This window comes from Lathamus discolor, chromosome 6, assembly GCF_037157495.1.
Source record: "Lathamus discolor isolate bLatDis1 chromosome 6, bLatDis1.hap1, whole genome shotgun sequence".
Lineage (NCBI taxonomy): Eukaryota > Metazoa > Chordata > Aves > Psittaciformes > Psittacidae > Lathamus > Lathamus discolor.
Genome location: NC_088889.1, coordinates 90,461,727 through 90,485,934, shown reverse-complemented (window position 1 = coordinate 90,485,934; position 24,208 = coordinate 90,461,727). Strand labels below are relative to the sequence as shown.

The window sequence follows — 24,208 nt, the reverse complement described above, 5'->3', positions numbered from 1 at the left end:
CAATGCAGAAGGCAGAGGAATTCTATAAATACTATCTCTGCCTTCCCACCAGGAAATGGCACAGAGTATGTTTTGAGATCATTTTCTCCTCCGCAGCTGTAAGGAACATGCCACTTGCTTCAGGCAAACTCAACAATGCACTGCTGGGAAAAGCTCCCTGGAACTGAGCAACCTGACCCAGTGTAGGAACAGGAGCTGAGCCCAGCTCTGTTAGACTCTGCGTGACCCTAGGTTAGTCACATACACCATTCATCTCCTAATGCAGATGAGGAAAACAGCCTAATTGCACTGTGGAGTACAAGTGAAAGCATTAACTTCCGAGGCTTGCAGATTGCTTTTGCTTTCCACAAAAAGCATACGGAATGGGAACACCGAGAACCCCCAGTTTAGGCACTGAGGTGAGGCAGCCAGAAGAGCACATACAACTCCTGAGCTCTGCAGCAGCAAAGATACCACTGTACTTCCCAACCCTTCCTATTCCAGCTCCACAAAGTATCTTGCCATGTAAATAGATGAATTTGGAGTTGATGAGGATTTACAGTGTCTGCTGCTCCTAAACCGACCCACTCAGCCCGACAGCAGGTTGTGTCTGCAAGGTTATGCTTTGATTTAGAGCACATCTCCATCTTTAACACTGTGCATCTATCAAGTACTGGTGATAGCAGTAATGGGTTCAAACATAAAGAGGGGATATTTAGGTTAGATATAAGGAAGAAGCTCTTCACTGAGAGAGTGGTGTGGCTCTGGCACAGGGTGCCCAGAGAAGCTGTGGCTGCCCCATCCCTGGCATTGTCCAAGGCCAGGTTGGACACAGGGGCTTGGAGCAACCCACTCTAGTGGAAGGTGTCCCTGCTCATGGCAGGGGGTTGGAATTGGATGAGCTTTAAGGTCCCTTCCAACCCAAACCATTCTATTATTTTATATTGTTAATGAGACGGCTTAAACCCAGACACACCATTAGAGAGGTGTTCAACGGACACCTTAATTCTTTTGGCAGTGCAACAGTTAATGGTTTTCCATTACTGCAAGAGACAGTAGTTATGCTATTGGCTGACCTTCTGGACCCTCTCACATCCTGGTAGGTTGGAAATATAAAGTCTTAATATTTTCCTGTCCTCTAAATTGCTGCTTTCTCCATGTTCCTACAGCTCTCTCATTTATAGTGTGTAGGCCCTTGCAGTGGACAATCTTAGAACAGCCAGATGCTTTTTTTAACATCACATAAGCAATTTAATTACAGATTATAGACCTAGAATTTGATGTTCTACAGAGAAAGTTGGTCAGATTCTAGGGATTAGGTCATATTTTAGGAATCTCCTCCAGTTACCAATTTGCAGTTCGTAACAGCAGTAATCTCCCTGTCTCAGACAAAAATGATGAAGGCTAACATTTCCTGATTAGGCTCCATGCATTTTGCTCCCAGCATCCAATGTACCCGTCTTTCAAACACTATCCAAACACCAGCCACGTCACACGCAGCAATACCAGAAGTCTTGCAAAAGGCCGACTTGTTCCCCCCCTCAATCCTCTTTAGTTAATGATCAAATCTGTTTCCTTCCTTATCTGAATACTGTCATTCTGCAAACAAGAATCCTGGTGTTCATCTGGTTGGTGTCTCTCACTGGGAATGCTGATGGAGAGTCTGTGTGAAACTAGACCCGGACTTCAAGCCCGGATTCCTGGTTCTTTGAAGTCTGACTAGCAACCAAAAGTCTGCAGCCCCAGGGAATACAAATAAATGTCCCATTCCCCCCAGACACACACAGAGGTCCCCAGTGGACTTCAGTTAATCCACTTAAGCCTTATTCCATCTCTCTGCATACACCGTGTATTTTGTTCTCAGTGAAAAAACACTGAAGCTCACAATCCAACGTGTATTGGAGGTCGCTGGGAAGGTTCCCACTGATTTCAACAGATCCTGAATCACAGCACTAACTTAATAAAGTTGGGGGTTTAAGTGGTTGTGTCTCTTCCCATCTGTCTTTTATACCCAATGAAGGACTTTAATAAAAGACACAGAAAAATTTACTCGATTATGGACAGGGAGGGACAAGAGAAAAACTGATCACACCCGAAAGAATCAATTTCAGATTTAAAATTAACATAAACCTCTAAAATTTACATTAAAACCACTAAATTAACATAAAACAAGTGGTTTATGTTTTACAGTATTCATTTCACTACCAACACTCAGTTTGGCACAACTGTGTAATCGGAGAGCGCGACACATGAAACCAGCAGAAAAATAACGCTTCTGAGCCTCAGACAACTTAATATCTTCATTTCTGGTTTAAAAAACATGAACACCAATTCTGCCTTGAAACTCCATGCCTTGATTTCCCTTGATTAGCACTGCAATTTGCTGCATAGCTTTCCAAAAGTGCTAATCAAATTCACCTCTAAATGCCACAGAAATTGCTGTCCCAACCCATAACTGCTAAGCAGGTTTTTTTTGCCTTAAAAAGCTCTAAATTAGACCCCTGAACAGATGCAGGATAAACAAGGAAAGGGTAAATTAGGAAAAACAAACTATAGCTATTGCAGAACACAAATACTGTACAGCCTTTTTAAGCCTGAAGGCAGCAAAGACTGCGTTATAGGTTGGCATGAACTGCACAGCTGAAGATTGCCTGGTTTGGGCTCCAAAGTGGTTCTCTCCCAAAACATCCACTTCTCACAACATGCTGCACTGCTGATATTCTGCACACTGCCATTTCACAACCAAATCCCATCAGAAATGGCCCTAATTTGTGAAGAACTTACCTAACCCTAACCAAATCCTGACCATTCTACCTACATCTCCGTCCATTGCCCTCCCAACCATCAGGGCCCACATCTGGAGAGAGCCGTTTATTGCTCACACGTATGCAGCGTTTCCTGGATGTGCCGCTCCATCCCAGATCCAGCTCCCTCTCCTGGACACTGCCCAGGCTGAGCTGCTGCCTTACACCACATCGTGCTCCCTCATCACTCATCTCCAGCATCTTCCACAGCACCTTGGAAGGGCAAATCCGATAGGCAGTACCTGCTTCTCAAACTCCACCACCAAATCATCCAGACCCACTCTCTCAAGGCACCAGCTACGGCTGCAAGAGGCTTTGCGCTATAGGCAGCGGTTCCTGTGTTACCGGACACACTGAGTAGTTGAAACTAAAGACAGATTCTGCAAAGGATTTCAGCAACACAAGAGATGAACACATCTAGAGGGGAAAAAAGGGATGTTATTGATCAGTTTGTCCTTGCTTCCTCTCCCTGAACCCCTCTTGAGAAACCGTAGCCCTAAAGTAACAGTAACACAGACCCTGCTCCCTTCTCCATGAACCTTCCCTTTGATCGTGGCTTTGTCACGGGAGGGAAGAAAAGTCCCTTTGGCCCCCAAAGCCTGTGCTTTTCTTCCTCTTCCTTAACCCCTATTCTGAAACCTCTCTCCCTTTGGCCTTGTATCTTGGGTTTTTCCACTCTCCGTCTTCCCACTCCCTACAGGTAAACATGGTCAAACAAGCTGACTTCCACCTGCAACACTGGCTGGCATACTCACTGTGCTGCTGTGGCATGGGGCAAGGTTTACTGCTTCTCATTTGTCCTGTAGCTTCTTCCTGGAAAGGGGTGGCAAAGCAGTTCTATTACATGAACCAGAACTCACATAAGTCAGACAATGCTGGGGGACCCACATATGGAGCACGCTGGGTTCAACCATGCCAAGGGGTGCAAAGTATGGATAAAGCCCACTCAAGCAATGGCACTGCATCCTCCTCAGCCTCTCCAAACGCTCTGCAAAGCTGTGCTCTTGAGTGCCTGCAAGGCTCATGCCAGCCAGAGAGGTTCTGATCTCTGGCACCAAAGAGAAAAAGGTCTTACCCAGAGGGATGCTGAAGTGGCAAAAGAGCCAGCAGCCACTGAGCACCACTACTGGCCAGGGAAGCAGGTAACATCTCAGTCACCAAGAGAGCTGCAAGACTCTGCCTCCCACTCAGGATAAGCCGTCTTCTTCCTCAGCAAATCCCATTCCTGGATTTGCAGCCTTTGGGCAATGCATTCACCAGCATCTCCTGTCAGTTCAGGATTTATTTGTCCATCAAGAACCAGGCAGCCTGCCTTCAAGCTACCTCCAGCTCAGGCACGTACTGCACCGAGGAGTCCACAGCAGGTTCCTCCAGGATGGAGCAAGCTGATGCAGGGCCTGATCCAGAGTCACCTACTCCTTCCCACCCCTTTAGCGGGCCAAACCCCTCAGAGTGACTCTCACTTTCTGTTATCAACTTAATGAAATAAGAACATAACTGAGAAGGGACCCTTTTCAGAAAACGCTTCGATGATCAGGAGGCAGAAGCTGATGTTTGCCTACAGCCATCCTTTCCAACATCACAGATGGGAATGATGTGAGGCCACGGCTGGGCTCCTAATCCAGGGATATCCCCTGCAGGCTCTCAGCACAGCTCTGCACACCGCCAAGTCTCCAGACTCAGCATAAAACCCCATCACCCCTGCAGCTGCTCGCTGGCTTTTCCCCAGTACTTCCCAATTTGGGTGTTTTCAGCCCATGCCAGTCTCCTCTGTTCCACCTGAAGCACTTTGCCATTCTCCAGACTCTGTTCCTCTGTGGACTAAAAACACTCATCCTGAGCAACTCCCCTGCTCCTTCCCACTCAGGAGGCAGCCGGAGCCTTTGACAGCTCACATGGGAGCAGCTCCTCTACCTGCTGTGAGCTTATCTTTACATAAGTAATACATGTAAATTGTCACTGACTGCTAATAGACCTTCACTACTTATTCTCACCCCAGAAGGTGCTTTACTGTACTTTTCCATTAACACCCCCCCATACCTTCTCCTTCCCCTCCCAACCTCCTCTCCCTCTTCTTCAAACCCACATGCTACCTATAAGCACAACCCAAGAATGCAACAAAAGAGTCACCCATCTGAAATGATTTGGTCTATCCGTATTGCCCCATCACCTCAGTTCCTTTATGCTGGTCCAGACTCAGCCTGCTATGGTGGAAGAATGAGATTCACATTCTTCTTGCTCTGTAAAGATTTAAAGATGCGAAATCCAAAACTTTCCTGTTATACGGCTTCCTCTCTCCCCCCATTAAAAGAAGTCTTAACTTTCAGTTCAAGCCCAAGCCACAAGAAGAAATGAACCAAGAGCACAGACCTTTGCATGAAAACCAAACTACACTTTGCACACACACAAAAAATCTGCCTGGAGCCATATATCAAGTGCACCTTTGACCCAACAAGGCATTCAAAAAGGCCCTGTGCTGGAAGCTGGCAAGCTGTGGTTGCACTACTGAAAAGAAGAAGGGGGAGAATATTCATGGTATTTTCATTATTATCAGAGAAATGAATCAAATATGTTTTCAATTGATAAATTCCCCTGCAAAGTTTTGCAACACAGAAGTAACAACACCCTAGTACTGAGCAGAGTCAGAGTGAAACCAAGCACCCCCTTTTCATCCTGCAACCCTACAGCCACAAACAAACACACAACAGAGGAGTCTGTTCTTAACACTTTCTTGTTTTACTGCTATTCCCAGCAAAGCTAAAGACTTCGGGGTGGTTGCTTTGGGGGCTTTTTAAGTGCTTATCTCCCCCTTCCCTCTTTGGTTGAAATAATGTGAAAGCAAACAGAAAAGGCTGGGCTGTGGGATTCCTGAAGAGCTTCCCAGTACAACCCACGTTGTTCGAAACCACACCAGCGGAGTCCAGCCTGCAGCTGGAGGATGCCCTGAGAAGAGGGGACGTATGGCTTGCTAAGAGGACACAGTGCTAACCTCCCGCTGTTGATGTACAGACCTGCTAACAGGCACTGTGCTGAAATAAAACCCTTCAGGGGAGGAGAAGCATCCGAAGATGTACTATAATCCTGGCTGGACAAGCTGAAAGCTACTGAGAGCTCTGTAATATATCTGAGGGAAGAGAAGGGGGAAAGCAGGGGAGACGGCAGACAGAGAGGAGGAAGGCCACCAGAGAGGCCAGGAACCTACAGGAAGCCAAACCCTCCTGAGAAGGCTTTAGATTTCAGAATTAGGAAGAAGTAGCATGAACCTCCCATAGCTCTAGGTCTGGGGAAAGAAAATACTAGTATTAAACTATATGGCAGGAGAAGGAAAATAAACTGGATTTAAATAATAACTGTTATTTTACAGCACTCTACGGAGCCTGGCTTAAATTGGGAAGGGTGGGATCTAATTACTTAAACTTCTGCATCTGGAAGCTGATGATAGTAATCATCCAAAAAGGGCACTTCTCAATGATTCAGGAGGAGGGTGAAGGGATTAAATAATGCACATTTGTTGTCAAGAGCTTTGGGACCAGCTGTTTACTTGTAACAGCACTTCAAACAAGACCTCAAAGACATCCTGCATTGACAGAATGTCCATCTCCGCCATGAAGGACAAACGCAGTGCAAGACCAGGCTGGAAAACCTTCAAATCTCAAAACAGCGTTTCTCAAACCTCCCTGTCCCATGAATTACTGTGTTAGGGACTGCAATTAGCCACTGAGAGACAGGCTGCAATGGTGGAGGTCTGTGAGATAAGTCTTCAACTGGCACAGCAGAAGTACACGAAGATGCTTCTGCAGAAACAGAGAGAGGTGTCTGGGCAGCAGAACACAGGTTAAGACCTGAACAGTTGCTCTCTCCCTCAGTGTTCAGGGCTGGATTCTGTGTTACTTCGCACTCTCCTCAGAAGGGTTTTACCACTTGGTCTGCCCACACTTACTTAGAGAAGTGGAGAAATAGGTCCCAGATCTGAGAACATCTCCAAAGAGACTGTCAGCTGTAAGATCTTAAGCACCACCAAATTCACAAGAGCACAGTGCCAGCTACTACTAAACAGAGAATTGCACAGAGAGGGGCTTCACTCCCTGTAGTGCTCAACTGGAAGGAGCGCACAGGGACAGCCCTGCTGCAAAGAGCAAACCTCCTTGAGCACTTCCAGCTTGGATTCATTATCCCCTTCCCTCCTGCAAGCAGCAGGTTGCTCTGGTCAGTGACCTCCTTGAATCCTCAGCTCCTTTCCCACCTTCCCATCTCTAACGTGCCTCTCAGACAGCAGCTGCTTTGCCAGGGACTTCCCAGGTTCTGGCTGCTTCTGGAAACCCCCTTCAAAAGAAAAAAGAAGAGGAAAGCTGTTATAATCAAAGGGGTGGGGGAGAAGGGAGGACACTTCACACCCGCCTTGTTCTGCCTCTCCTCCTTCTGCAGAGGATCCAAAGGGAAAGCACCTCCCCAGCTCACATCAGGCAATAAAACAGCCCCTCAAGAGTGGAATAGGAGGTAGGAAGGAGGTGACAAGCCCTCACACCATGCTTAGTGATTCTGCCCCTCACCTCTGTGTGCCTGTACAGCCCAAATTGTGCTTCTTTCCATCCAAAGGGTCCCTCATTCTCCTTGCCCTCCCTTTTCACCTAATTCCCTTCCCTTGTCCCATCTGAACAAGCTTGCAGCTCGCACAGCTGCAAATAAGCAGGAGCTCCAACCAGCAGGATGTGACCACTTCTCTGACACTTTAACACAAGGTCCCCCCCAAAGGATTTGTTGCTTAATGAAGCAGGAATGAAAAGGTTACGTTTAAAAGGGTGAAATGAAAGAAGGGAGGAAAAACATCCCACAACTGAGGAATGTCAAACTGTCACAGCGGCATCAACGGTTTCCTCAGCAAGTCTGAGACTCGGCGTGTGTGGAATTGCCATGGCTGGGAAACAGTAATCTGTCAGAGTAAATGGTTCCATCTTCAGAAAAGAGCTTGGATGAGCAGCTTGGCACAGAGGCTTTAAATTGTTTTCTGCTGTTCCTAAACCCAGGCTCTCTGAAGAGATCAAAAGGCAACCCACCTTCCCTCGAGAGCATCCCAGCCCAGCAGCTGAGCTATGGGCTTGCAGCCTTTGACAGGGGAATCCGCCTGCTCACAATCTCTCCATCTCAGACACAACAATCAGTTTCCACCCCACCAATGTTTGGGCTGTAGGCCGCACAGCATCGCCCCCACGCTGGGATCAGAGCTGGAGCCCAAACACTGCTGCAGGCAATAGCCTGCAGCTGGAATTTGACCTGTCCCAAATCTGGCCCAGGTTTCTGGCTTTGGGCTGTTACTCAAGCAAAACAAACAGCAGAAACCGCTGTTACCTGACTGCACCCAAGCAGAAGTTGCAGGTAAAGGTCTCCTCTCTTGTGCCTCTTCCATTACAAAGGACAAAACCATCCTCCTACCCTATTCTTTCCAGCTCTGGTACCCAAACCCTTCCTTCAAGACTCCCTCTCTCACAAAGGTTTCCTCACTCTGGACTGCAGAAGCAATTTGGGGTCTTCTCCCCCTTCTGCCCCTCCCACGTGTTCCCATTCCCCTCTCCTAATTGGAAAAGGGCTGAATCCATTCTCCCTATTTCCCATCGTTCCGCTTTCACTCCCAGCCTGCAATCTCAGCTTCATCCTCTGGCTCACTCCTTCTCCTCCCTTTCCCACTGCAGCCCATGGGTTTCACTCATATCCATGCTGTAACTCACCTGACCTTGATGTGGATACTTGCTCCTCACCTCTCTTACTGCTCTCGTTGTCCCAGATCAGGCCTCCCACTCACAAAGTCCCACACATTTGACTTACTCTTCACCTTCACACCCAACACATGACCACCCTACAGAGCAGTGTTCAGTCCCAGATGTAGCATATTTATAACCCCAAATCCACGACCAGAAAGCAGCAGCCCCCACCAACCGCCCAGCAGAGAACACTAATCAGTTTTTCATAAGGAAACTGCAAACTGAGCTATGGGAAACTCAGCAGTCTGGATTTACACACGGGGGAATAGCGGAATCGCTTTCATTCTGACTGAAAGAGTCATAACCCCGCATTTCATCGAGAGCTGAAGCCAAACTAGAAACAGAGCACGTGTCAAAGCCATGCAAAACTACAACTTCTGCATGGTTTTGATGCAAAATAATCTAAGCAGGCTGGCAGCCTACAAATTCTAATGATTTTGTGGACAAATCTGGGGCAAGCTTAGAATTTGTAGCGTAGTGTGTTACATGTCAGTTTGGGTTTCACTGTGAATATTTTCAAGTGGAGCACTCATGGGCTCCAAGCACAGCTCGTGGCCTTCCCTGCCTAAAGGAGAGCACAGCTGAGCTTGGAAACTGGTTTCACTATAAACTGCTTTAAGGTCATGTCAGTTCTAGGTGCTGACTGGCACCCAAGCATGTGGTTACTCTCCAGACCTACGTAAGACAGTAAAGACTTGCTCCTGCATAAGATAATGAATCATAGAACAAGTAGGTTGGAAAAGACCTTTAAGATCATCCAGTCCAACCATTACTCCAGCACTGCCGCTAACCCATGGCACTGAGGCCTCATCTCCACAGTGTGTGAGCACTTGCAGGGCCGGTGCCTGCAGCCCTGCCCTGGGCAGCCTGTTCCAATGCCTGAGCACCCTCTGGGGCAGGAATTGTTCCTCAGCTCCATCTAAACCTGCCCTGGTGCAGCTTGAGGCCATTCCCTCTTGTCCTATTGCTTTCTTCTTGGGAAGAGACCAGCCACGTCTCTTTTGCAGTTACCTCCCAACATCTACCTTGAAGAAAAAGGACAACCGGCTCCACCCAGCTCTGCAGCATCATGTGTGAGCAAACTCTCCTACAGCTCCACCAACAAGGGAGCCTCAGCACCATCCTGGCCATCAGCGAGTCCCACCGACAAAGCAAGAGCTGGAAACAGGAGGCTCTTCCCATTCCAGTCTCAGCCACCCCCTCAAGCTTTCTGTACACACACACATACCCCAACACCCCAAATTAAGCAGTGCTTTGTGGTAAAAGGCAGGCAGGGCTCCTTAGTGCATCCCTGCCATGCCAGGATGGGGCCCAGAGGCAAAGCACCCTTCAAACCATGCCCTACAGGTGGAAATCCATCACCGAGCAAGCGAGGTGGCTACAGGCCTCCTCCTCCTCCTCTCGCAGCAGGTCGAGGCCTGCCTCCGCAGCGGCAGTACAGACCCCTCGGGAGGACGAGCACCCACCGGAGGCTTCTCCCTTCCCCGGGGCAGGGCTCCCTCCGCTCCACCGGAGGGCTTACAGCGGGGAAGGCCACAAGGGATGGGGCAGCCCCGGGACTTCACAGTGCTCTGCAAGGCGACGAGCCCGGGGCGCACCGGGCCGGGCCCCCCCCCGCTCCCCGGGCGGCGGAAAGAGACTCACAGTAAAGCAGGGCTATGGATCGCAGCAGCACGACGCGGGTCAGCCAGAAGGTGCCCGGCGGCAGCGGCGGCCCGGCCTCGCTGCCCGGCTGCGCCGCCACGGCCCGCTCCGGGGCCTCGGGGGGGCCGTCCGCTACCGCCCGCCTCAGCCGCAGCGCCGTGCTGGGCGCCGCCATGTCGGACCCCGCAACGAGCATGCGTGCGGCCAGGCCCGCCCCCCGCCGCGCCGAGGGCTGCTCCCGCCGCCGGGCCGGGCGTGAGGGCGGCGGCTGAGGGGGACCGCGGGGCCGGGGCGGGAGGAAGGCGGAAAAACGGCTTTTGTAGGGAGAAACGGCGTTTGTGCGCCCCTGCCCCTTCGAAAAGCAGCGAAAAAGTGCGAAGTTAAAGGAAATGAAAAGGAAAGGAGTTGGCTCCAGAGACCTTCATGCGCCGCTGGCACAGGGCCCTGTGAGGCAGCGAGTCCGCCGCCCCTTCACCTCACCCCGCGGCACTACAGCTCCATCCGTGAGGAACCAATTCAAGTTAATTCCTCATGTTTTCAACATTCCCTGCTTCTGATGCTGCCGTGACACCCACTCCATAGCCATTAAACACCGGGGGCTGCGTTAAGTCATAAATCCTGGGGTTTATTTCGCAAAACCACTTTAATAAAGCAGCCCGGCAGTCAGCGATGAGTTGAGACGTGCGCCGTGTATCCCCCTCTAACACGGCCGTGCTGCAGCGTTCCATGGCCTCCGAGAAGGTATCTGTTATCAGGTGTAACGTTATTCAGTGCGTTTCAGGCTGTAAAGCGGTCCCTTCTAAATGCCTCTTTTGTTTTTCCAGTTTCCCATCGCTGCTGCTTGCATTGTTCTCCTTAGGAAAAAAAACCCAACCCTTACATAATGGTGCATTGTATAGGGAAAGAAAAATAAGCTATTTGTTAAAAGCCTCTGGTATACGGCAGTTTTGCTCTCCCTTTGGATCAGCCACGAGGTTTTGGCTAGATACATTTAAATAGATGTAAGCTAATGGTTTCCTTTGTGGGGTCTTTATGAAACTTTTACAGCGAATTCCACGTTAACTGGAAATGTCTGTAAAACAAACTGGATAATTGAGGAAATTACTGAGGGAAAGCGGAGGGTTTAGGCAAGAGATTTAGCAAAGAAAAAGGAATAATTGGAGCTGGGAAGGGAACGCTGCGCTGGGTCGGTTTTCATTGCCGAAGATTGCTCAGAGCTGTGCCAGATGTGCAGGTTGGGATGGTGGCAGGAATGAACACGGACCCAAGCTCGGGGACACTGTGCGTCAACAGCGCATCCTTTCAACAGGATGAGTATGAAGCTTTAAGTCTATTAAATGGCAGAAAAGCGCTGTTATTCCAAAGGACCCATCCAACTCTTATAAAAGGCAATGGAAGCCTTTCCTTTAGCTTTACTGGAAGCTGGTTCAAGCTATAAAGGGAAACGTGGTAAAAGAGTAGATTTGAATATCAGATGACCTCCTCTCTGTTCTGAGGAACTCAGCTGCTGGTGCGCAGCTATGTGTGGACCATCATCTGCGCTGGGTTTTCTGCTCACTGTATTTACCATCAGCTTTTATTCTCATGCCATGATTTTCCCTCTTTTCAAAGTAAGGTATCGGAAAACGCTGTAAAAACCAACTAATGCAAGCAGAGCATTGAGGAGCAAAGCTCTGAGCCTTCAAGTCTCAAAGGGAAAGCGATTCATAAATGTCAGGCTGGACCGCAGGCGCTGAGGCATCATTGATGCTGATCTTCATTCAACAAACCGCCCGCCGCCACATCCCCCCACCCGACCCTATTTTGCTGTGTTCCAAACAGCTGCAAAAGTGACAGAGAAACAAGCATTTACTGTCACAGCACCCAGCAGCTGTCGCTGCCAGCACCTCAACCCTGCTGTCCCTGGCACCCTAAATTACTCTGTGTTCATTCAGGTCTAGTCTTTCGCCCCTCTGGCTGCCAGGAATTGGGTTTAAATACAACAGAGAGAGCGAATGTGCGCAGAAATAAGTATTTTGTGAAGCAGCATTGACATTTGGGGGCTCCTCTAAAGAAAACATACATTCAATTATGTATAATGCAGTTATACATGATCCCGCTGAGCATTCAGCTGCGTTTGCTGAATGAGAGATGGGAATCTCACAAGGAATTTGGGATATTCCTTCTACTAGTTAAGATTTTTCCAGCGGTAACATTTTTTTGCCGTTAAAATCCCTGATCTTTCCCTGTGGAAATCTGATCTTTAACTCCTGGGTTAGCAGGATTAAGGCTGAAAAGGATTTTCAGAGGAAGAATTACCTTTCTTTTTTTTCTCCTGTATTTGTACAGGATCTATAATGAGGGGGTGCCGATTTGGAAGAGGGATTCCTAAGCAGTTCTATAGGAAAATTAATAATCACAGTGATAATAATTAATAGAACTGTGCTGCTCCAATACTTGGAAAAGATGCTGCCCAGTCTGAACTGTTCAGGAAGAAAGAGGAGATCTTTTGCCTGTGCCACGGGGATATTAAGAACTAATAATCATAGAAGCCCGTGTTAGGAAAAGCTATTTTCTTTTAGCAGAAATTCCACACCAGGCCGTAGCGTGTAAGGATTTTCATGAAGACCTCACTGCCTTTGGCTCACACTGAAATAAAAATAAATGTCCTTTTTCTCTCATCTACAAGATGAAACCTAGCAAAAGGGCTTAGGAATCCCTATGCCCCCCCCTCCACTTGCATTTTGAACAGGAGAGAGGTCATTGGAGTCCTGCCCACTGCAGGTGTGCAGAGCTTCTTATACCAACACCAGGTAAATGTCCATGGCTTGGAAAATTGCTGCTGGGGGACCTGTTGCTCCATTGTTCATCCTGCAGCTGCCAAACTATTCCTGTCCAGAAAAAAGAGGGATGCTGGAGCAAAGCACCCCATTAACACAGTAAAAACTAATATTAAACCAATATTTAAACCTCTCTCTTTCCCCCCACCCTATTCTCAGCACAGCACAGCAGCTGTGCAAGGGCACAAGTTTGCATCCACTCATTGTGGATAAGGGATTCTAGAGTCCCTAGCGCTTCCCAATCCAAGGAAACACCTCTAACAACTCGCTTTGGATGAGGCTGTGCACTAAACCCCTGGTTTTGCTGCGGTGGGAGCACACAGTGACTCTCCTGACAGCACAGAGTGATTTATCACTCCTGCCGTGCAGGTGAAAACAAGAACTTCAGGAGCACAGCTGAGCACAGGCCTGGGAGCTGTGGAAATGCCAAGGACTAAATACCCCAAGTGTTAACTAAAACCTGCAAACACGTTCTGTCCCTTTTACTCAATAGTTGTTCAGAGCAGCAAGGCTCACTGCATGGGAACAGAAGACAAGTTTTGGACTTAAACTGATCTGCAAGCAGCTGAATTGTATCAATTTAGCCTTAAAATAGCAACAAGCAGGTACCGGGTATGTGCCGGAGCCTTCCCAAGCGCACAGAATCGGATTGGACCCATCACTACCGTTCATCCTGAGAGCAAAGCTTTTCAGCTCTTCTGCTGCTGTTTGAATTGAAATTAGTTGGAAGTTACTACCGAGCTTTTATTTTCTAGCTTTTCAGCTATCAGGAGCTTTCCTGTAAAGGACTGAACACTTTCACAGCAATCTCTAAGCTGCCACTGAACTCCTGTATCCTCTAGGCAGAGCATTAATCCTGCAGATGTCAGGGGCTTTACTTTAACACAACACATAGGTTATTCTTATCTGATACGGGGTTGTTTTTTCTTCCCCCGTAAAGCTCTTTCTATTTGCTCTTTGAAATTCCCATGTAAGATCTGCTCCCAGTTCAAAGGTAGCCAGGGTTTGAAAAATGGTAACTTTACCACTTGATCAGATGAAGCGATAGAGCCCACCTTTGGGCTGGGCCTGCGTCCAGCCAGGGAAAAGACACAGTACATGTGTGCTGCAGAGCATATCCCATCGTGTGCAGTGGTTCCTACATGCTCTCCTGCTTGGAAAATAGAATCCTGGAATGGTTTGTGTTGGAAGGGACCGTAAAGCTCACCTAATTCCAAACCTTTGCCATGGCCCGGGACACCTTCCACTAGAAAATGCCTTCCCTGTCTTCTGCTGAAGATAAAATTTCCTCTCCCTGGTGTAAGTGGGTCTCTTAACTGCTCTGAAGCCAGCGTGCACACACACTTATTCCTCCATAAGGAATTGGTATTGCAGAGAGGAACTAGGACAGGAGGTCAAGATACCTCCATCTCATGGGGATTCTGATGACTCCCAAGTGACAATGTAATTTAGCCAAGCATGCAGACCTTTATTTATTACCTGATCCTCAGCCATGCTGGTGTGAGCTGGCCAGGAAATTTATTGGAGACTGGGGTGAACTTTAAAGATAATGAAGCAATATTAAGAGGCTAGTGGCACTCTGCTCTGTTCACTCTCTCTCTGGAACAGCCAGCTCTGTTCCCTCTGTTCCACCAAACCCTCTATAAATGTTCCCCACTTGGGTGCACTCTTTAAGGCTCCCATGGATAGGCCAGGTCTAAATGACACATCCTGTGGGATCACTGCAAGACTTGCCCTGCAGCTCCATCATTTGCCCATCCCTGTGCAAACGTCACTGGTACTTTGTCCTACAAAATTTGAACTCAAAACCCTGTAAAACAAATTATGCCACTTGAACCTACTTGTTGTCCCAGCACAGTCTCATTTGATTTCATGGGTGCATGAACTCAGGAAACCAGAGCTACTGAAGTTCCCAGGTGCTCCAGCTCCCTCCTCTCCCTGTGTCATCCCAGCTTCTTGCAGCCTTGCCCTGCTTGGACTCATCTCAAGGCACAGCAATGCTGCTCCCTCCACCACCCTGGCTGAGAACTGATGCTCAGAGGCATGAATTGGTTTGTGCACCATTACAAAGTCAGACGTGCAGCGGGACACGTACCCTGCTCTGGGTGTCCATCTCCAGAGTAAGAGGAAGCAGCTACTGAAAGTTGTTCTCCTCCTCCTACCTGCACTGGACAAAGAGGAATTCAAGTGTGTGGGCTGGGAAATGCAATTCCCTGCCCTGGGAAGAGCCAGGGAGCCCTGAAAGGCAGCACCATGCAAGGGGGAAGCAAACCAACGTCTCCAGTTCCTGCTGTCCTCAAGGGCTTCTTTCCCTGGAATAAAAGTTCAGTTAATCCTCACTTGCAAGTTCAACACATATAGTTTAAGATTTAAGCCTTAAAAACAGTATTTGTTTATAAAGACACTTCGTAAAATCCTATTTAAAACCACTTTGTTCACTCACTTTGTGACGCTGCAACTGAAAGCTCAGTTTAATTAATAAAACCAGTAATTTCTTAAGAAATTACAAATGAAGAAATAGCATTTTTTAAAGAAAATAAAACCCTGCTTTGCACTTCAGCAGGATAAATTCATTTTTACATAGAAGGCAAACAGACTTAAAGCACATCTAAACAGGGCTACGTTTAAATTCAAAGCGTACTTTTGATTTCAAGGTGCTTACATATCGTAGCAACTAAACAAAATGCCTTCAAACCCACCACGTTCCTGTTACTTTTTAAGTACTGGAACGCTTCAAGCACTCACACGATTCCTACTTTTCCTCCTGTAAATCTTGTACTTGACCCTCTTTTTCCGGGGGGGCAGCAGGAAAGCAGCGGATAAAATGAGAATTTGGGGAGTTGCTTTCCCCCTCCCCAGTCGCAATTAGAAGGCTGGATTCCGTGGCTAATTAGAATCAAATGCTCCAAATCAATGCTGCAAAACCCGGGCTCGCTCTGAGCGCGGCAGCGAGGTATTTTAGGGAAGGGGGTTTAGGGGAACCCGAGCAGCACAACCCAGCACCGGAGCTAACGGGGAGGTTTTGCGGGACCCTCTTCCGCACCCCCTAGACACGAAGGCTCCCCCGAAGTGCTGCATCCTCCTCCGGCCGGGGCCGGGCGGGAGCATCGCCGCTGCCCGATACCAAGAGCGCAGAAGAGAGAAAGAGAGGCGAGACGGGCCGAGGGGACGGGGAGCGGCTCGTTCCGCTTCTTTTCCCGTCGGATTGAGCGGGGAGAAACGGTGCGCTCGGCGAGGCACGGAGCGCACGGCGGTCGCGGTGCTCAGCTGCCGGCGGGCTGCACGGGAACCTCCGGCTCCACTTGCAACCGAGACGAGCCGAGCCGAACCGAGCCGAACCGAGCCGAGCCGAGCCGAGCCGGTGCTTCTGCCATGCACCGGCCTCGGCCTCAGCTCCTCGGCGAGGGGCTCCAGGAGCAGCCGCCGTCCTCGGGGCACGACCCCAGCCCGCGGCACCTCCCGGCGGCGGCAACGGGCAACTCAGAGCCCCGCCCTTCATGTAAATGTAAACCACTCTCCACCAATGCAAAGCGGCGGGCGGGCGAAAGCCCCACCTCTTATGTAAATGAGCAACACTTTCCGCCAATGGGGAGCGGCGTCGGGGGCGTGGCCATGCGTCCTCCCCTTAAAGTACATGGTTGCGGGACCGGTGCGCGCACTGGAGGAGGAGCGCAGTGGTGGGTGCGGGTTGCGGGGCCGGACGGAGCAGGACGTGTTTGGGGTGTTTTCCGCTTTATCGGCTGGTTTTTCCGCTTTTGCGCCTTGTTTTTATTATTCCGGCTTTTTTTTTTCCTATCGATATTTTGCTTTTCCGCGCCTTGCGGGCGCCTGCGGAGCGGTGCGCGGCTTTCCCCCGCGCCCGCGGGCCGGCTCTGCCCCTCGCCCCCTTCCCGTCCACCGATGCTCAACATGACCGAGGAGCACGACAAAGCGCTGGAGGCTCCGTGCAGCCCCGCGGGCACCACCAGTTCCATGTCCCACGTGGACTCGGACTCAGACTCGCCGCTGTCCCCCGCTGGCTCCGAGGGGCTGGGCTGTGCCCCGGCGCCAGCCCCGCGCCCGCCTGGCGCCGCTCCGATGGGCAATAAGGTGGACGCGGCCGAGGTGGACGAGCGCTTCCCCGCCTGCATCCGCGACGCCGTCTCGCAGGTGCTGAAGGGCTACGATTGGAGCCTGGTGCCCATGCCCGTCCGCGGCAACGGATCGCTTAAGGCTAAGCCGCACGTCAAGCGGCCCATGAACGCCTTCATGGTGTGGGCGCAGGCCGCCCGCAGGAAGCTGGCTGACCAGTACCCGCATCTGCACAATGCCGAGCTCAGCAAGACCCTGGGCAAGCTCTGGCGGTGAGTCCCGCGGTCGCGCATCCCTCCACGGGGCTCCGCGCCCCACCCGCAGCGGGGCCGCTCCGGCGGGACTCTGCGTTTGCACTCGCTTCCCCCTTTCTACATCTCTTTATCTTTCTGTATTATTTTATTGCCCACGGGGGGCTTCGTGAAGCGCTTCAAACTGAAGCTCAACTCCCCCCCTCCTAGCGTGCGGCTGCGCTGCGAAGGACGCGCCGGTCCCAGCCCTGAAAAGCCGCTCTTTAAGGGGCCACGGTGGGCTCGGCTCCTGCCCCAGCGCCGTGTCATGCATGGATCTTCCTCGCTCCATCGCCGCCATGTGCAGCGTGGGCCCTTTCTGCGCCTGGCCAGGGTTCCCCTGTCCCCAGGACATCGAGACTTTAATTCCTTCTTTTACAAAGGCTTTCTCTAAAAGTTTTTCCCCTTGCTTGGTTCGCTTGTTGCTTCCAAGTTATAAACTCAAGCAAGCCAATTTTGAGCCGTTATTTTAATCAGATTTCTAATTCCCCTTCTCATCTGTGTGCTTGCATGCTCAGCGCTGTGGCTAACTTTTTCTGCCGGGTCCTCTCTGCTTCCCACCGAGCCACATTTTATTCCCTGATACATTCAGTCACATCAATCTATACCAAATGTGCATCTCTCCTGCTTGAGCCAGTGATGCTCCCGATGCCGTTTGGGACTCTCCAAGAGTTTGCAAAGAGAGGTCTTTGCTGGGGGAGAGCTTTGAAAGAAATAATCCCGTTGCTGCTGTCGCTTTTGTGGGCTCTTTGTAAGCACCAAACAAAGCTGGAAATGGGCAGCGCTGTTTGTCGGGTGAGGGGGTGGCATTTGTGGGGCAAACATGGGAATAATATTTGGGAAAGGCATTTCAAATGGGGCAGGGGGATTTTGTTTTGCCCTCTTATCTGTATCTGTAGTGGCTGGGGTTTTTCATGCCTCAATAGTTGGTATTTTTAAATACGTTTTGGCAACACAACTTTTTTTTGCTATGGCAGATTTGTTTTGTGATTGTTGTTCAAATCAGCGTAAGGGAATTGGGGATGTGTGAGCCCGAAAACAGGCTGTAAACTTCTAATGCAAAGATATTAATTTTGGATTGTTTTTTCTGTTTCCCCCTCGTTCTTATTAAAAACTATATAAATCCCTCCCAAACCAGTTTGCTAAGTGAAAATGAGAAACGTCCCTTTGTGGAAGAAGCCGAGCGGCTCAGGGTCCAGCACAAAAAGGATCACCCGGATTATAAATACCAGCCCCGGAGGAGGAAAAGTGTGAAAGCCGGACAGAGTGACTCTGACTCCGGCGCTGAGCTCAGCCACCATGCGGGCACTCAGATCTACAAAGCGGACAGCGGGCTGGGGGGCATGGCCGAGCCCCACCACCACGGCGATCACACAGGTAAAGGGCAAAAGAACCTGCAGATCCCAAGCATCCTGGCCTAGGATATGAACCCGGAGTAGGCACTGGCTGCTCTGGCCCCCGAGTGAATATTGGTGGGATCGGGAGCATCCAAAAGCAGAGATTGCTGCTCCAAGAGCTCTGGTTTTGCACCAGAACGTGGCCGCAGTTTTCTTTAGTAAATGCTGATAGAGGTGACTGCAAATGGGAAATCCCGAAAGTGCAGGGATCCCACATTCCCAGCTGTCCTGGGAGTGAGGGGAATTAATTGTGAGCTAAGAAGGGTTAATAATGCATTGGCCATGCAAGAGGTGCCTGGGGGAGCGGGTCCTGAAGACGATGCTTCCCCCTCAGAGCTCCCCGCTTCTCTCCAGCACTGCAAATTGGCACAGGGAGCGTGTTGACAGATTCCAGGAGGATTGCGAATGTCCTGCAGCTACAGACATGTCTGTGCTCTCACCCAGCCTGGCTGGGGATCCCGGCACGACTCCTCTGCCTCCGGGAGAGCTGGGCTGGCCTTGGGCTGCCCGCTTGGAGAGCCGGAGGGGACCCTGCAAACCCATCCTTTGGTTCTGCTTCCCAAGCAAGGAGGGGTTTGTGGAGTTCAGCGGTGTCCTGCATGTCCCGGAGTGGTCCTGATGGATATGGCACGCTCCCTGGCTTCTCTGCACTCTGAACCTACACCCGTGCGGGGTGTTTACCCTAACTGATGACATGTTCCTGCCACGGTTGCAGGGGGACCTCAGTCACCTCCAACACGGGGCCATAGATTTAAATCCTGTTTCCTTTCAATAAGAGGGAATAGAAGCCAGCATCCTTTTAATGTCCTTAAAGGAATGGGTCTTCTGTGGCCGCTCTCATTAAACCTTGCTTTCCCTTCATACCCAGGTCAGACCCACGGACCACCCACCCCCCCCACCACCCCCAAAACCGACCTCCACCACAGCAGCAAGCAGGAGCTGAAGCACGAGGGCCGCCGCCTCGTGGAAAGCGGCCGCCAGAACATCGACTTCAGCAACGTGGACATCTCTGAGCTGAGCAGCGAGGTCATCAGCAACATGGAGACCTTCGATGTGCATGAGTTCGACCAGTACCTGCCGCTCAATGGCCATGCTGCCATGCCGGCTGACCATGGTCCCAACGCTGCTGCTGGTTCCTATGGCGCTTCCTATTCCCACTCGGCCACGGGCACCGGTGGGACCAGCCAGGTTTGGACTCACAAAAGCCCGGCCTCAGCATCGCCATCGTCTGCTGACTCGGGCCAGCAAAGGCCCCACATCAAAACGGAGCAGCTGAGCCCCAGCCACTACAGTGACCAGTCCCACGGCTCCCCTGCGCACTCCGACTATGGCTCCTACAGCGCCCAGGCTTGTGCCACCACCGCCTCCACCGCCACGGCTGCTGCCTCCTTCTCCAGCTCCCAGTGCGACTACACGGACCTCCAGAGCTCCAACTACTACAACCCCTACCCCGGCTACCCCTCCAGCATTTACCAGTATCCCTATTTCCACTCCTCCCGCCGGCCCTACGCGACACCCATCCTCAACGGCTTGTCCATCCCGCCAGCTCACAGCCCCACTGCTAACTGGGACCAGCCGGTCTATACGACCCTGACAAGGCCTTAAAGGATGTGTGGAGCCCCCGAGGGCTTCCCTGACATATGCACTAATGAAGGAATGAAGACGAAGAGCGTGGAGTGCCGTGATAAGTTTCCGAAGTGCCTCCTGAGCCACTGGGAACTCTGCTCGTTGCGACTGGATGTCCCCTTGCTTCAAAAGTCTCCAAAAGGACAGAGCTCTATTTTTCTTTAATACAATTAAAAACTGAAATGAAAAGCAAAGGACTGGTGATATTCCTTTTGAATAAATGAAGGACAAAACCATTTGACTCCTCTGTGAGGACTGAACTGGACTTAACTCGTCGTGGAAGTTGACAAGTGCAAAAAAGCGGAGCTGGGGTGGGGGGGGAAAGGGAGGGGAAGAAAAAGCTGTTTGAGACTTTAAGGGTCTATTGCAATGTGAGGAACGGACCAACCTTGAGGGCAAGAACTCACTGGGACCAAGGCGGAGGAACCCCGAAAGCCCGGCTATTCCATGTAACAATCTCGTGGGATCAAGCGAGTCTGGTGGGACCAACCAATTCCATGTCTGAAGTGTTTGTTTGATTTTAGTCAAGAGTTCTTCCGAGCAAGGTTTGGCTGTAATTAACGTTTTGTTTTATGGAAGCTTAAAATGGGGTTTGTTTCCTTTTTTGGTGTTTTTTTTTTTTTAATCTGTTAAATATGTATTTATGTTCTGTATTATTTTGTCTTTTAATTAATGAAGTAATTTTGTGCAAAAACAAAAAAAAAAAACAAAAGTAGAATTCTAAAAGATTTTAAAGAATTTGGGGGTGGGAGCATAAAACTAGTGGAGATGATACAATAAAATGGTGTTACGAGTCTAGAGGTTTTCCTTGGTTTTTGGGCTTGGGATGCTGCAGCAGTTGTCTTAGAGAGGGAGTGACCCAATCTGCCCATCTCAGAGCTGGTCACCAACAGGGAATTCAACTGGGAATGTAAAATAACAAGGGGGGGGGGACGGGACGGATAGTTACTAATTCAATTGGGAGGCTAAAATGATTGCAACAAGGAGCAGGCAGTTTTCCTGGCTACCTGCTCTTGGGTGTTAAATTGGGACTTAAGGCATCGCAGAGTCTTTGTGCGCTTTCGGGACCGGGACTGCTTTATAGGAAGATGTAATTTAATGAGAAATGATCAACTTCTGCTTTAATTTTGTGGCTTCTAGGGACCAGATATCACCCATCAAGCTGTGAAACTAAAACCTTCTCCACTAAAAAAAAGTTTTAGGTACTTAGTTTTAGACTAATATTTTCATTGATATATTTCTACTTCTTCCATTGTATGCTGAGCATATAATAACCACCTATTTTATGGTAACTTGTGCCTTTAAGAAACCTTTGTAAATCTAAACCCACGTTTCAGAGGTTATCATCTTTTTACCTTTTCTACGTTTCCTACTTTTTCTTTTTTTCTTTTTTTTTTTTTTCCTAAAAAAAAATTATTTTTTTGCATATTTCCTTTTGCGGGGACATTGGGGGTGGGGGAGAGCACAGAAAACTCCTTTTTATGCAATCTATTTTTCTGTATAAAGTTTGAGAGACTTTGCCTGTTACTTATCTGTTCTCTTCACTAGCTTCGGACTAAGCAATGCTAACTTTTGTACAGATCCATTTGATGAAATTAAAAGTTGCTTTTTATCACGTTATGTGTTGGTTTTCTTTCTGCTTGAGCCTCTTGCTGGGCTGAAAAGAAACACGGGAGAAGGAGACGGGATCCTTGGAATAAACTGCTTTGACTGAGGTTTTCTGTTCTCGATGGCTTGTTGGTTTGGATTGGCTTTTTCTTTTCCTTACTCCCTTTCCCTGTATTTAAATGTCTTTCTATAGGAATTTTAATTCTTTTTAATTTACTTCTTCAAAAACGATATTTCCCCATCCGTAATCCTGAGGATTTCATAGGATTTCACTGAGGCTGCTCACATGAGGAAGGGTTTGCAAGGTCAGGCTGTGCATGGTTTTAGCCCCAGCGCCTTTTGTTCCATACAGCACATAGGAATTTTACAGTAGCAAGTCCTGCTTTCTGGTTGGTGAACCCTTGTAAATACCTCTTAATTATGATAGCAGCAAAATTATACCTTGCATGTAGTGGGTTCTTCTAAAACTACAGTCATTAAAATGGTTACATTTGTGACTTTTGGGGGTTTGTTTGGCTTATTTAAACTAAGCTGCAGTTTGGTTTCCCCAGGTCAGGCAAACCAGTGCGAGATCTCTCAGGCTGGGCCCTAACTGGGAGGAGAGGGAAAAGCAGGGCTTGGTCGCAGTGCAGCGCTGTGGAAAATGGTTTAACACGGGGAGAAAATAAATGCGATGACAATTAATGAAGCTCAAGGACATTAACGAAGTCTGAACAACAGAGTCCCAAAGCAAATGCACTGTTTGCCGTATCTGCCAAGAGCTGTCTTGCCAGAGAGTCTGTAACTGGACACCATTTTCTGTGTGCTCATTTGCAAAACTGCTGGCAAAAATGCTTTTATTGCGCTATAAGCCAAAGCTGTGGAATAACTTTCTTCCCTTCTCTCTCCTCCCTCCAGTGACAATGCAAGTTGCGAGTCTTAATCCTAACTCATGCTTCAAAAATAGATGTGTGTTGGTTTGGCCTGTCCTGCGTGCTGAGGTAGGGCTTCCTCTCCCAAGCTTTAGGGGAGGGAAAGAAGGGATAAAGCTGAAACGGGAATGTGAGTGGTTTGCTTTGCTTTTATCTTGGTGTTTAGTTGTGGAATCAATGAGGCTGGAAAAGAACTTGAAGATCATAAAGCCCAATTTACAGTGACTTCGCTGATACCTGGATTAATGTTTAAAATAGAGTTAAAATACCTGCATGTGCTGGTATTGTAAATCGCCCAGGATGGTGAAATTAGAAATTGCAGTCTGGCTCATGGTGCAGGGTCCCACTTGCAGGATTGCTACCAAGCTCTCCTAGTTCCAAAGCCCTGCCACGGGCAGGGACACCTTCCACTAGACCACGTTGCTTTAAGCCCTGTCCAACCTGGCTTTGAGCACTGCCAGGGATGGGGCAACCACAGCTTCTCTGTTCACCTTTGGCCATGCTTGGTTTTGTTTTCTATAAGCTTTCAAACTCAAGTTAGCTTTTAGTAATGTCTGCAGAAAGGAAACAGATCTGGACTGTTCACTCAGTACAAGTAATAATATGAGCCTTAGAGACCCCTCTGCTTCTCCCTGCTGCAGCTCCTGTTTGAATAGCTAATGCTGAATGGTGAGTTTCTTTTTTCCACTGTCTTTTACTGCCCTCAGAGTTGTGGGTAATCACTGCACTGCTGTCGGGTAAAATACAAAGACATTACCAAAGGGATGTTGAAGAGTTTGATAGGCAGGTAAAATTCACTGGCCTGAATAATCCAGTGACTTGGGCTTTAGGTTGCACTGGGAATTTCTAGGAGCACCAGAAGTTCATTTGCCATGCCCAGATTTACACTGGATACCAGTCTCCCATTTCATTTCCTTGGGAGAAAAACAGTCCAGGGACACAGTTTACATTCAGAGTGATGAACATTTTGGTTTGCAATTAATGCTGTTGGTAGAAACCCGTTTTCATGCATGACCCTTTTCTGCCATTTTCTGTGTCGATATCGTCCACAGAAAGTGATTTTCCATGAGCCGAGCGACTTCCCGACGTGAATGGCAGCATTGTGTGTCCCGAGCTCAGCTCCGATGGCTCTTGTGTTGGCGTGAATCTGGAATGTCTCTGCAGAAGGCAATGAGATCAGGTGAAACCAAGACCAGCTTTTGACCCCTGCCTGTCAGCAATAAAGGGTTCTCAAGATAACTGCAGGAATACAGAAGTGATGAAAGTTCCTCTTATTCCTGGTGCAGGGAATTTGCTATTTACC

At 49.2% G+C, this 24,208-nt stretch overlaps 2 protein-coding genes across 2 annotated transcripts in view; one reads left to right on the top strand and one right to left on the bottom strand.

Moving 5' to 3' along the window:
* LMF1 (lipase maturation factor 1) overlaps positions 1–10,418 on the bottom strand; it is a 225,792-nt gene extending 215,374 nt beyond the window's left edge. The window contains exon 1 of the mRNA XM_065684805.1: positions 10,184–10,418. Coding sequence (XP_065540877.1) covers positions 10,184–10,379 — 196 coding nt within the window. The 5' untranslated portion in view covers positions 10,380–10,418. The remainder of the gene's footprint in view (positions 1–10,183) is intronic.
* Positions 10,419–16,673: 6,255 nt separating this feature from the next.
* Positions 16,674–20,706, top strand: SOX8 (SRY-box transcription factor 8). The gene is made up of 3 exons (XM_065686596.1): positions 16,674–17,345; positions 18,502–18,740; positions 19,629–20,706. Exons 1-3 carry the CDS (start codon positions 16,903–16,905, stop codon positions 20,363–20,365), a joined length of 1,419 nt encoding a protein of 472 aa, XP_065542668.1. The 5' UTR covers positions 16,674–16,902; the 3' UTR covers positions 20,366–20,706.
* Positions 20,707–24,208: the final 3,502 nt, after the last annotated feature.